This window comes from Gymnoscopelus microlampas, assembly GCF_963454915.1.
Source record: "Gymnoscopelus microlampas genome assembly, chromosome: 2".
In the NCBI taxonomy this organism is placed as follows: domain Eukaryota; kingdom Metazoa; phylum Chordata; class Actinopteri; order Myctophiformes; family Myctophidae; genus Gymnoscopelus; species Gymnoscopelus microlampas.
The window spans coordinates 15,346,778-15,361,901 of NC_139939.1; the positions used below are offsets into that span (position 1 = coordinate 15,346,778).

A 15,124-nucleotide genomic window follows, 5' to 3' on the forward strand; every position below is an offset into this window, starting at 1 on the left:
TCAATCGAACCTCTAAACAAATACCCATTTAGCGCCGCACACGCACAGGAAGCCGAAGAAGAACAAACATGGTGGAACACCGTGGACTGTTGACAACAACATCCACAAAACAAACCCATTTCTTCTAAAACAGCGACTGTTGAAGCGATCCACTCATGTCTACCAGCAGCAGCAGCAGCGACTCGTTCCACGGCCAGCTGGCCGCGGTGATCGAGGTCCTGGCGAACACTGCGGTGGCAGAGATCTGCAAGCTGGTGGATGATGGCTACGCGGTGCTGCGACTGGAGATCAGCCAGAACCAGAGGGAGATAGACGGCCTCAGGAGGAAGCTGCTGGTCGCCAAGTTCCAGACATCCAGACGGAACCACCTGGACAGACTGAGCGCTCTGAGACGCAGCAGCAGCAGCAGCAGCACCGTGCATGTGAGCCCAGGACTGTTGTCACGATCATGAGTATTTGTATTTTTGTTTTGTTTTTGCAATGAACATTGGGACATATAGATTAAAATGATATATATTTTTCTTACGCTTATTGCATACCTGCCAACCTCTGAACCTCAGACTGAAAGTGCTGCCCCCCCCCCAGTAAATGTTTGATGTAATTTCCAGTATTCTGGTGGAGTTTGATATTTTCAGACTTTACTAAGATAGGATCCATTAAAAAGCTAAAAGTAGGCCTACAGAAATTGATTTGATGACTGAAGTAATTGAAGAGCCATCTTTACTAATAACCATCTTAGTAATAACTTAGTAATAGTGACTATCTCTTTATGATTGCATTAAATTACAATGTATCACGTCTTAGATATAGTACATGGAGTGTATGTGTACTGTATGTGGGACTAGAGTTTATCCAGACATAATATACAGTGTGTGTGTGTATATATATATATATATATATATATATATATATATATATATATATATATATATATATATATATTAGCCTGGTTCCAGACGAATCTGCCTTTGCAAAATTGCATGCACTTTAGCCCTCGTCCACGCAGTATGTCGTGTGATATTGTCTGGCTACGCGAGGCTATATATATATATATTTATATATACATACATACACACACACACACACACACACACACACACACACACACACACACACACACACACACACACACACACACACACACACACACACACACACAAGTGACTGTCAAAGTGTAACATTCCCACTCTATCAGAGAGAGAGAGAATTCAAATACTACCATGGCTATTTGCATGTGAAAAACCCAAGGAACTACGCAAATGTGTACATTAATGGCTGCATATCAGTGGGGTGTGTACCGGTGTACTGAGTGGAGGGGTGGTCTTATGTGGGCGTTTGACACGCAGGTTTGCCACGCAAAACGGTTGAAATCCCACAAATGAAGAAGAAACCAAGGAGAAATGGTTGAAATCAAGGAGTCTCCTTGAGAATCATGGAGGGTTGGCAGTTCTGGCTTATTGTAATGAAAAATTGCACAGGGCATATTAGAACTAATTTAATAGAATGAAATTACCGACAATGACTGGTACTAATAATACTCAAAATAAATGATGTACTCTGGTCAAAACAGGCAATGCTTTTATACTAATGTTTAAAAAATGGCCAATCTACAAGCTGTAGATTGGCTATTTCTATTGTTCAACAGATTAATTCATGCAGATGAATGGAAATGATTATGCAAATTTATTTTGATTATCTTGAATAATTAAGATAGGGCCATTATGTATTGATTGTGACAGGTGACCCGCGGACCTCTGGTGCCCAGCAGAGCCAGGTGTAACGCTGTGACAAAGAGCTCAACACAGGGAACAGGAGGAGAGGAGGAGGATGGGGGCGGTGGCTTTCCAATCATCTTGAAGGTGGAGGGTGATAGCAACACACTCAAGGGTAATTAAAACATTGTAATAATGCACATCCTCTGTCTTTGTTGCTGCGCCAAACTGCAAAACAGCAGAATCATGAAGCAAAAGAAGGGGGCTCCCAACTCACTTTAAAAAGTTCACATTTTATCCACGGCAGCAAACTATTATGCCTTGAATTCAAAAATTCACGTCATCATTGATCTGATACCCTGCATAATACTGAGTGTTGAAGCTGCCATCCGTAGAGTTTCCTACACAGGTTCCTACCTCTCACATTGTGCTTATGAGTTTCAGACAGTACGACTTGTCAATCAGTGAGTCTCCTAGTCCTACCGCAGTTATTCTCAAACTTTTACATTTCAAAGACATCCAAATTTAGTTACATTTTTAAGCTCTGGGACCCCAATCCAAGAACATTTGTTATTATTAGAAAATCATATGTGTTATTTTGTCTAGAATTCCTTGATAACAGTCAAAGTCTTTTCAAAATAGCCATTCTTGTATGTTCTGTAGTTGTATTTGCTTGTACATGTAATAGTGAAGAGGACCCCTCGAGGACCCCGTCCCCATTTTGAGAACATTGTGTATTTTATAAATCAGGGCATTCTTGAAAAAGATAACTTGTCCCCAGTTGAACCTCCCTGAATACTGTAAATAAAGGTGTGAAATGAAATTACTATACAGTACAAATGTACATTAAACAAGTGAATGCAAGCTAAATCTTTTTGAGAAAGCTATCCGCTGCCACCCCCAGTCACCCATAATGACAATGATATCCTTATTTTATCCCATTTGTTCATAGAGGGGAAAAAAGCTCTGCCCTAGGGGTAGAACAGTTGATCAAACTAGATTTAATTGATTATACAAATGTAATCGATTTCAATCAAATCTATTTTGGGGGACCCATCCCCCTTTCCTCTTTTTTCCCTCTTTTTAAAGATGATACCAAAGGTTTTCAAAAATAACAAAAATAGCAGGTCTATAGCCTCATGAGTCATAACGCATTGTGAGCTTTTGGAACTATTTTTTTATGACACCATTTTACAATTAACTATAAAATAGGGCACAAGTGGTTAATCACGCTAATTGATTCATTGATTTATTATTAAAAAATACATTGTAAAAACACGCTTCTTGATTATTTAATTAATCAGTAATCGATACAATAATTGCAATGAAAATCAACGATAGTTACAGCCCTACTCTGCACATCCTCTTTACTTTTCAGAAGTTTGATAACCAACTGATAACTTGCTCTTCTTTCAGACATTCAATCCCCAGTCAAACAGGGCAGTGATACAAACACAAGGGCATCTGCAAGCATCCTGTCCTCTGGACCTATATCTAGAAACGTTGCTGTAGAGCCTGAGAATCATCTTCGCCGCGCCGACCAGCGATTCCACGCCCATGCGCCACCACCCAGCAAAGCTATTGCCAGTCATCACAGTAACGGAAATGTAAGCAGAGAGAGCCACCATCCAACATCTGACCACAATAACAGATTCACCAGCACCACAAGTCACGACGATGGCAACCTGTTCACCAGTGCATCTGAGTGGGCAGAAGCTGGTGCAGGCATAGAGCTGTGGAATAACACTGGCAACCTAACCACAGGAAACTGTTCTCTGGACCCTCCACATAACTCAGGCCCACATCAAGAGAGAAGAACTAGGAGCAACACTGATGGCAGAGAGGGTTCTCCTGGAGCTTCAGAGGATGGGGGAAGAGACGTTTCTGGCGACCCAAGTAACATTGCTCCATCCCTGGCTGGCGATCTTGACTGGGAACCGGATATGGTGCTGGTGGATTCTGTTCCAATTAAAGTGGAGGCAGACATGAGCTCAGAGTGGAGCATAATAGACAGGGATGGGATAACTAGGTCTGCCAAACGTAGACTCCAGAAAGACAGGAGAAAGGAGGAGCTAGAACCAGCACGCTCAGCCCCGACACTGAGCACACAGATCTCAGAGGGAACTACAGGTTTAAAGTCAAGTTTGCTTGATATTAATATTGCGTCTTCTTGCAGCGACCTCTCCTCTTTCTCTTCCTCATTTTCTTCTCCAATCAAAACCCCCAGGCAGGTTTTACACCCTCAGGCAAACCGAGGAGACAATCAGTCGTCTGCCATCAACGACATGGTCGCTTCCTCCGCCAGGGGAGAGTTTAGCAGGCTCCTGAGCTCCATCCCGCCCATGGCGCTACCCGCCCAGCGGGCCCATGACGCCGGAGGTCAACCGTTCCGTTGCGAGCTGTGCGGGAAGACCTTCGGCAAGTTCCAGTCCCTGCGGCGGCACCAGCGCGTGCACACAGGCGAGAAGCCGTTCGGCTGCCGCCACTGCTCCAAGCGCTTCTCCCACCAGCATCAGATGAAGAACCACGAGCGCGTTCACACCGGAGAGAAGCCGTTCCGCTGCCCCATCTGTGGCAGGTGCTTCGTGCAGTCCAACCACATGAAGAGACACCTGAGCATCCACACGGCGGAGGACAAGTCAATGAGGTGATGAAGACAGAAACCTCAGAGGATAGATCAGTGATGTGATGAAAGGACATCTCAGCATCCACATGACAGAGGACAGATGAGGTGATGGTGCATAGCCGTTGCCTTCTGAAATGAGGGAAAAAGTGAAGTCCAGTAACCGGGACAAAGTGACTCAGCACCAAGATTGGGGGATGTGTATTAAATTGATCTGGAAAATCTATTTGAAACACACATGGGAGACTTACACTTTGCTAGAAAACCAAAAGTTTAGTATGGATACGAAATGTACACCACAAAATGCTCTCTGAAATATAATATTCTAAATATTGTCAAAATATTGAATACAGTTTTGGAGTTTAGACACCATATAGAAAATACTGAGCTATAGTAAAACGCATCTGAATAATACTTAAGATCAGGCCTGAAATTTCATTTTAGGGGCGAGACCCCTGGCCTTTGGTGTTATACATTTTTTTGCAGGAACTAATTCAAATGTCATGGCAGCAAGGACTGATTTTAAGTTCAGGGGAAAAATAAATTGAACTTAAGTGTTCAATTCATAATTAGGCTGATTTTATTATTTATATAACTTGGTGAAAGCTGTTTATTTCACAGAATAATGTTATGGTACTGTCACATTACCAATTATTTGTACAAACATTTGTCAAAAAAAAGCATACACCTGGACTTCACTCCAGTCACTGGACTGGTTTGAAGATGGGGACAGGGAGCCTAGGGCAGTTGTAGTGTATGTTTTGGAGTTCTTTGGACCATATGGAGGTATATTTGGCCTCTTTTTGGTGATGCCAGGCACCATTTCGCAGTGGCAAAATTCTTGTCTATGATCCCCAGGAGCACAACCCTGTGCCTTGATGATGATATGGTCTTCAATGGTTAACATGTAGGCTTGAGCAGTGAGCACCAGTCATCCTGCCTTCTCTTCATTATTGAGAACTATATGAGAGGTAGAGACAAGGAACATAATTCTAATTAAGGTGTAACACGTTGGGGATTCACGTTTCCCTTCTTCATTAGAAACCTTGACCATAGGAGGGTTTGGCCCTTGTGGTGGCGCACTATGTCTACTTTCTCTCTGAACCACTGCCTTTCTATCTCAGTCACATTGCAGCCATTTTTGATGCACGTAACACTTCTGGGTCAGCAACTTTCTCGTCTCAGTAGTAAACTCAGTCATAGAGTTGTGGCACATCCTGACAGTGACCCATCAGGATGAGTTTGAATTAAATATCCTGGATGACCAGTACTAGATTTGTGTAACATATTGCAGTATTCCAGTGGTCCAGGATCGAAATTGAACCTACCACTGGTTATGTTTGACTTACTGTTGCCCAATAAGAATTCAGAATTTAATTCATAATACATTTGAGCTATTGCTATACTGCCAAAGTAATTAATTACTTTGTGTGTGCATATGTATTTGATTGAAGGATATTATGTGAGTGATTTGACATCACAAAACATCCACCATCCCCCGCCCCTCCTCCTCTCACTTCAAAGGATCACAGACCTATCGTTGCTCCCTCCCCCCGACTGGTCACATTCACTCAAATACTGTGGTGAACATCTGTGGAACACATAGTATATTTATTGTGTTTGTCATTTATTCTCTTAATGTGTGTGCATCAGAAGCATATCGTTGCTGTCAGGCAGAAACCTTGTCATACTACAGTGTCACATAAAAGTAGCAGAATTATTCATATTGGACCAATGTGTTAAAAGAACTTGTGACTAAATAATATCTACATTGACTCCATTTGAACACAGGTTCTTGTTTCCAAAAGTAATGGTTTCGGACATACAGGGTTTCCACCCGACAGTGACGATATAAAAGTCTGCATTCCTTTCTATTATAATCATTGTCATTATTAACATTATTGATTTCTCCCCACCGTGTATAGTACGTTTTCATTATGATGTGTGTCTCTAAATGTGACTGCCATTTTGAATGAAATGATAGTGTTTGCTATCAATGTGTTTATAGATTTTGATAGATTTGAGTCTATTCAAAGACGATGATTTGTGCTGTGCAGCGGCATTCGCTCCAAACCACACACTTCACACAGTTTGATTAATACATTTTGCACAAAATTAAAAAAAATCAGATTGCAACAATATGACATATTCGCTATAATCAGTAAGATTTGTGTGATACTTCTGTGTATAAAATATTATTTTATTCACAGGCAATCAACGTCGGACTGCCTCTTCACTCTTCCATGGGGAAAGTGGGAGCGAGAGTAGATAGCACTGGGCATAACGGCTTGCGCAGCCAGCTCTTAAAGGCAATGGCGTCTGGCACGCTGATAATGTAACGGGTAGCGCAGGTGTTTTAGGTATAAGGCTGGTGGTGGCGCAGAATAGCAACTCGGCCACGGGACAAGCAAGCACCATAATGTACCGAAAGAATGTGACCCATGCATCACAATTGTGTGCTATTGGAAATTCTGACCTCAAGGTGGCACTAAAGCAACGGATTGGGTCACCAAAATCAGTAGCCAATAGCCACTTGTGAAGGTTAGCAATACACTGGAACAGATAGTGAAATAACACAACCAAAGGTGCAGCCAAAACATCATTACACGCATACAAGTGTTCACATTGACAATATGTGGATTGTATATTTTTCTACCCACTACAACAATATTCAACCCTTTTTGAAGCAACAGTACAAAGTGCTTTAAAGATCAAATGGCAGCAGAACAAGACGAGAAACGGCATGGTGATAAAAGGAAAGAAAGAGTATAAAATAGCATAATATAGTTGTTAGTATAGTTAGGGTCACTTTCTACTAGACATCACTGTACTTGATGAATTAATATAAATTCAAATATTGGGGTTTCACTGTGTGATTATCTATGTACCTTGTATAGGTTTAACACAGGTCAGTTTGGCAGTCTTTCGCCAGAGGTACAGCAGAGGCTGCACCAACCCACTGACCACAGTAATGAATAAACATGTAGCTTCAAGTAAGTCAATTAAGTCAAATGACAAGTGTCCTTGGTTGCAAGAAATGACAATAATGCACCAAATAAAGTAAGTTCCTAAAAATGACCCCATGATCATGCAAATACGTAGGTGTGCTTGCATAGCTGATGGTACCATCGGGTTGCAAGACAAAAGACATCAGTGTCAATGAACTCAATCCAGAGATTTGTAGCCTCTCTTCAGACAGCATCCAGGCTGTGCAGGTCAGGATTATCCAGCCTCTTTGTGCGAGCTACCAGCTCAGTGGCCTTATGGTTAGAGTGTCCGCCCTGAGATTGAAAGGTCGGAGTTCAACTTCCTGGCCGGGTCATACCAAAGACTATAAAAATCAGACCAAATGCCTCTCTGCTTGGCACTCAGCATCAAGGGTTGGATTGGAGGTAAGTCCCTGCGACACACTTGCGTCATGTCCAGGGGGTGTACTAAGGTGTATATCAAGCTGACTCACGCTACTGCCCTATGGGTCACATGGTTTGGCAAGGCGTACTTCTACTTGTGTGAGCTATGAAGATTTTGTTCATCCATATATTTTGAGTGGATATCCTGCTTGGAAGTGACTATGAAAATGTTGGCCTTCCCTTGAAAGAGTAGGAGGGCTTTCTTGTCGAGATAGACATCTTTGATCCTGTTTGACAGGATCTGTTTTGATGTTACTTTCCACAATGCGGTGTGTCGTCTTCCACATGCTAAGTAGTTGGAGGCTTGACACTCTGGAATCTCTTCCGTGTGGCCTCCTTGGCGAGGTAGACAGTCAGCCCATTTTTGATCCTGTTTGACAGGAACTGTTTTGCTGAAACTTTCCCCAATGATGTCATCTTCCACATGGTAAGTAGTTGGAGGCTTGCCACCCTGGAATCTCTTCTGTGTGGCGTCCTTCAGTAAAGATGGGAGATTGTAGCGGTCATACACTACATTGATCTCCCTATACTCTTGTAGGATGTGCTGTCCAGTGTGGCTGTGAAGTGGTCAGCCTACTGCATGGGCACATGATCTATGATGGCTTTCCAATTCCCTGTACCACTGCCATTCCATCCATGAGAGTTACCTTCTTAGTTTACAGGGGATAACCATCACTGGTAGTATTTTTTGGTTGCTGATCAGCATCGCCAAAGTCGTCAGTAGTCCTCTCCTCTCCTGGTTGAGCAGTTTCTTAAGTATGGTCATGAGCTGATCTTGTCTGTGGAGCAGGTCACCACTCACTGTGAAGAGGGCACATACTGTACGTGGGCGCTGAACTTGTGCTGGTCAATGGCTTCAATTCCACCACCTGTGTTGGCTATATACCGCTATTTCCTGCTTTCGTCATTTATGCCAATTATGCTAATGACAAAGGGTTGCATGATTTAGTTATGGCAAGGTTATAATGTCTGGACATCTTTATTTGACTTTCTAAGAACCCCAAAAATCAAAATATACCACTCAACAAAGATAAATAAGTGACAATTATGGCCACCACAATTTGATGGATAGGCCCCCTGAAAAGTATAGCTGGCCGATTTTATGGCCAGGAGTAATTTTTTACCAAAAACTCACGTCCCTTAACACCTACACTAATAGTTCACATGAGAAGAGTCACACCGCCAAACGGAATGCAATATCATTGCAATAAATGGTAAATGGTTAATAAATGGTAAATGGTTAATCCTGAGCTTAAGTGTCTAAATTAATTATTGTGGGTTGGGTGGTGTGGATTGGCTCTCATAACAGGTCGGATGGGTGTCGGACTGTGGATAAAAGCACTGTCCCACGCATCACTAATGTGTGCAATTGGAATTTATTCTAACCTCAAGGTGGCACTAAATCAACTAGTTGGGTCACCAATCGGGCACTGTTCATCTTCTAAGGAGAAAGAAGGTGCACAGCAAATTCCATGGCAATGCAGCCAATAGTTTACAAGATATCTTGTTGTGGACAGACGGACAGAAATACATACTTACAGCCATCCAAGCATGCAAACAGAACAACAGCTTACCCAACCCTCTGAGCAGTAAAACGTGTAGATGTGGTCTATTGATACTAGTTTCAGTGATGAGGAAATGCAAACCAGCTACAGTACATCCAACAAAGAGAGAGTGCAGGAGAGAGAGGGGGAGTGAGAAAGAGAGAGAGAGAGATTTAACTAATAAAGAACTACAATGTTGTATAGCACCCAGCATTTTTCTGTAGTTTGCAGCAGCAAACGTATATGTGTCATTAAAACAAGAGTATGAGCGAAAATTATAATGATGAAAACAATAATAATAAGATACTATAGCCAATCACCACTTTACTTGTGAAGGTTAGCAATACACTGGAACAGATAGTGAAACAACACAACCAAATAGTGCAGCCAAAACACATCATTACACACAATGACACACAAGTGTTCACAATGACAATATGTGGATTCTGTATTTATCTACCCACTACAACAATATTTAACTTCATTTATATAGCCCTATTTTGAAACAAAGGTAGGCCTATACATAGTGCTTTACAACAAAAGATTAAATGACAGCAGAACAAGATGGGAAAAGAAAGTATAAAATAGCATGATATAGTTGTTAGTACAGTTAGTGGATAACTTTAAATAGGGTCACTTTCTACTAGCCATCACTGTACTTGATGAATTAATATAACTACAAATCTTGGGATTTCACAGTGTGATTATATCTATGTACCTTGTATAGGTTTAACACAGGGCAGTTTGCCTGAGGTACAGCAGAGGCACAGCAGAGGCTGCACCAACCCACTGACCACAGTAATGAATAAACATATAGCTTCAAGTCAGTCAATTAAGTCAAATGACAAGTGTCCTTGATTGCAAAGAATGACAATAATGCACCACATAAAGTAAGTTCCTAAAAATGAAAATGACCCCTTGATCATGCAGATGATAGTGAATGCTCTGCTTTTCATGCTGTTGTCCCTCTCCCTCTTCCTCCCCATCTCCCCTGGCATGGGCTGTTTCAGAACCTTGAGAACGGCGAGGCTGCACAACAGCATGACTGACATAAAAAATAGGCATTCACCCAAATTAACATAATTCAATATCTTGGTATTATAGCCCTCCGGCATGTAGAATAGCATGTATAATTAATAGTGAAAACGCGATGATGACCAACCAGGCCAACACAGAGCAAGCCACCCGGAACCTGAGGGGTTTGTACTTGAGGAAGAGCACAGGGTATCTCTACGCAGATACAGCTCTGGAAGAGCGGACGCCCGGTGAACAGGAAAGCATCAGTGAAGTATTGTAAGAGGAGATTTAGCTTGACAACACAGGGAAGATATAACAATCTCACATGCACTCAGATTGAGCTCTGAGCAGATTGTACCAGTACCAGCTGGTCCGGTTAATACCAGCCACAGAATGTAGATGTTGATGGGGACCCCCCAGGACCACGGTCATTGTTGTGCTGGTGATGTCGAAAATGATGGTGGTAGAGACAGAGGATTCGTTTGATGTGTTCATTTTCCTGGCGGCTTTGACTCTTTTACAATTCAGTAAAGTGTTTTGGAGAGATGGACAAAATGATCAAATGAGAGTAAAAGACAGAGCGACAGATGGAAGGTCCCCGGTTCGCACCCCAGCCCTGGTCTATGTGTCAAAGTATCCCTGAGCAAAGACACTTAACCCCTAACTTCTCCCTGATCGCTGCACTGCTCCTAATGGTTACGATTTCTAAATACAGAGGACAAATTGCATGTAGTATGTGCAAATATACAGTGACAAACAACATACCCCAACAGAGTTGGGACCAAATTATTATTATATTATTTGTATAATACTAATCACGACACCTCTCTTCAACGTAATACTAATGAAAATACCTATACACCATGATACTAATCAAAACACCACTGCAACATAATACTAATCAAAACACATCTACAACCTAATACTATATAATATTTGCAGTCAGACCTTGGCCTATGAAGTCCCTTCTTCTCTGTGTGTCTGCTGTCCACACATGCAATGTAACACCTTAGGCTTTTAATGTTCTGCAGTGGCTGGATATGCAAAATAGTTCTCATATTCCATATTCTGACAGACCATCAATGTTCATCCATCATCAACACAATGTGAAACCTCTGCAGCACAAACAAAATCTTGCTATCACTCACAGTCGTGAAGCAGACAGTCACCCCATGATGATGATTTGGGGGGGGGGCACCCATTTTATAGCACGGGCGGTGACGTTAAAGAAAACAAGCACTCCTTTTTCAATCTGATTTATTTCCCAATTACTGTAACACATACACACGTACTAAATAAAGTATTGACAACTCCGAGTCTAATGGTCATTATCCTAATGTGAAAGAAAATATTTCTAAAGAAGAAGAAAAAGATAAAGGTTGTTATGTATAGCCTATCAAAATCATTTGGAAATAATATATATTTTTTATAAATGTTTTCTTCTCTCTTTTTTTTTTAAGTAAAGTAACTAGTTACTATACTTTTATGATTTTGTAGTAAGGTAATTTAGTAGTACTAGTAAAGTAATATACGTTTTTGGAGCAGTTATAACTAGTTGCTTTTTAAAAGTAACTTGCCCAACACTGCCTATTTTACTTTTATCTAAAGCTCAAAACGTGTCACACTGCGATTCATTGTAAGCTTGTAGATTGGCTTTTCAAATTGCCTGATATAGCCTGGCCCTGGGGTGCTTGGGTGCCTGGCCCAAAATGGGGGTCCTTGAAATGAAAATGTTCGAAAATCTCTGACCTTGCCTCTTCTCATGTCTACATGGATGTCACAATTGAACTGCAACTGTCATCTACTTGCTAGATCATTGTGACTATCTTACCTACTACTGCATAAGCAGTTTAACCACATTTTTGTTAGGACTTGAAGTCACGCAATGTGGTTTGTGCAAAGGGAAACATTCTCTGAACATAGGCCTACTCTTGTGTCACCCTGTCTTTGTCTTGGTGTCAGTTTCAGTTCTCTGTTTGGTGGTCCTTAAATAGAGGAAATAACAACATCATCTCCCCTCCATCCTCTTCTCTAAACCCCTCTCTGTCTGTGTAAGCGTGACCATAAGAATGCTCTCTCTCTCTCTCTCTCTCTCTCTCTCTCTCTCTCTCTCTCTCTCTCTCTCTCTCTCTCTCTCTCTCCCTCTCTCTCTCCACCTCCCCTGGCCCTTTCTCTTTAATGGCTGCTCACTGCATTAAGTGGTGTTTCTGTGCTGTAATGTATGTTAAAAGGTGGAATGGAATGATGCTCGATGCTACATCATCAAACTAGTTGTGACACGTACTGCACTCCTATCAATGCTGCCATGCCCTTCATTAATCACTCATCATGTACTTATCTCTTTTGACTATCAGGTTTCATTGGCATACCAATATACCACAGTAATCTTGAGACTTTAACATCAACATAGAATACCTGTTCACCTTTGTGGGGAAACAAAACTATTGAAGGTACTGTGCAAAACAAAAAACAAGTTTAGTTGGTAGAACTTAATCTCCTCCTGTCCTCAAGTAACACTGTTCTCTACTAGTGTTCAAGACTTCTGCTTCCGACGTAGCCCACGTACATCGGTTGCCATTGTGCTTATTCTGCAAGGCTGTGCTTTTATTTACATATTTAGTTGTTTATAGTTTATACTGGTTCTTTTTAAAGCCTTTTAGCATCTGCAGTGATTATACTGACCATAGTACAGAGAAAAAACAAAGAAGAAATATTTTACTTTAACAACATTGCCAGCTTGGGGTGTTCTGCTAAGGAGGATCTTTCATGACTGTTTTGTTGTAAATCTCATTGTTCATCTACAATAAATGAATAAAAAGGTTTGAGTTCCTTACCATTACTAAATATTGTGTCTGTTATGACCCATTAAACAATGAATGTAGTGTATGACATGATGTTATGTTTTGTTCTTGCATGGATTTTTATGTTTTTCTTTCAGAAACAAATTAATAAAATAAATGCATTTCTGTAGGTGACAAATAACTCATTTTTGTATTTATTTAGTTATTTCCCAATGTATTTATTTCTCTATTTCCTCACCCATTTTGTATTTCTTCAACCATATGCTAATGAAGTGGCGTGTCTTGACTACTCAGGCATTAGCAATCAAACCCAGTGATCGAACCCCCACACAGTACTGTGATGCGATTTCAGTGTCTGGCCCTTTTCGCAAAGACTGTTAGTGTTCAGTTGAAACTGTAAAATTGTATAAATATTTTTGGTAACTCTGCTTGTTGCATGATATCACTGAGGATACTATTACTCATTGTGGGCTTGCTGCAGGAGCAGCGAGCACACTATAGAATTGTCACTATTTCTGTATTATTTTCCGCAAAATATTGGCACCTAACTACTACATATTTTCACGTAGAAACTCCATTGAAAATGTAAAAAATGCGAGTGATTGTGTTTTTTTTAAACTGACCATAGACTGTACACTTTGGATAAAGGATTATGGAGGATAATGGTGCCCCATTGATCAAGAGGGGTACATAAGACCTCTGTTGTTATTTGCAGAAGTACACGATCATCTCCTTGGTTTTTCCGATGTTCAAAAATAGGCTGCTTTCCTGGCACCACTGCAGCAGTTCTGCCACCTCCTCCTTAGAAACCAGGAAAAACCCTGCTGACAGGACAATTGTTCTCACCACACCCAACTTCACAGAACTAAACAACAAAGCTCATTGCTTGAACTGCAATAGCACAGAACTCGCACACCCTGTCAGTCATCATCGCTTTGGAAAAAGCCTATAACTAATACCTGCAGTTATAGCTGCTTTACTTAAACTCTATGTATTTTGTTGTCCAGGGCAACCCCCAGGGCTCTACAAGGTCCGGTCCTTTTCCCCTCAACACCCAATCTCTTCACATCGCAAAGCAACATGTTGTGAGCTTGTAGATCAGCTATTTTCACAGAATGTTTGCCCCAGATTAGGGATGCTATAAGGGAGTGGTTCTCAAACCTTTTCATGTCAAGGACCCCCAAAATTATATGTATTTGGCCGCGGACCCCCATCTCAAAATATTTTGTTCCAGGGACACCCCAGAAGCAAAGATTTGAGTTACAAATGTTCGCTTTATATATATTCAAAAGGTTTGCAGAAATGTTCAAGATTTTTCAAAAATAGCCAAAGTATAAAAGGTTAAAGTGGTAAAAAATATTGTAATGCTATATTAACACATTTTCCTGGGGACCCCCTGGAACCCCCCCGAGTACCCCTGGGGCTCCCCGGACCCCACTTTGAGAACCAATGCTATAGGGTTCATGAGGTTAAACAGCAGGCCTCGCTAAACTAGGCCTGAGTGTTTACTGCTGTCTGTCATTAAGCACTATCCGTCATCTCTCTCTCTCTCTCTCTCTCTCTCTCTCTCTCTCTCTCTCTCTCTCTCTCTCTCTCTCTCTCTCCTTACATGTATCTCTCTCCGTTGTACTACTGTGATTTCAGCCGCTGCATGCTTTTTCTGGCAATTACTGACTCTTGTCAATGCAGGTCTCAGTGCAGTTATGTCAGTGCAGGCTCCTGGTCTGCAGCTACCCACTATTGGGGGTTAATCCAATATATAGAGTCAGACTAAGCTAAACAACAGAGATGTCATCTTAAATACTGTAGCGAGAACAGGGTAAGACTTTTTACATTCTACATTATCATGGCCAGAAAAAAATACATCTTTCAATACAAGAATGAAACCATGCGTATGTATGGTAGCCTATTGGTATGGATTCTGGAATGTTATGTTCTTGCGGTTTGCAAGATTAGCTCCGGAAACACACACTGACCCTCTCCTCTCCAAGAAATCAGGCAATCAGGCCACAAGCAG

At 41.4% G+C, this 15,124-nt stretch overlaps 1 protein-coding gene across 1 annotated transcript; it reads left to right on the plus strand.

The window, feature by feature from the left end:
- Window positions 1-66: 66 nt before the first annotated feature.
- LOC311062569 (uncharacterized protein) lies at window positions 67-6,439 on the plus strand. The gene is made up of 3 exons (XM_084081708.1): window positions 67-422; window positions 1,740-1,887; window positions 3,129-6,439. The coding sequence occupies exons 1-3, from the start codon at window positions 156-158 to the stop codon at window positions 4,361-4,363; spliced, it is 1,650 nt and encodes a 549-aa protein (XP_083937834.1). The 5' UTR covers window positions 67-155; the 3' UTR covers window positions 4,364-6,439.
- The last annotated feature ends 8,685 nt before the right edge of the window (window positions 6,440-15,124 follow it).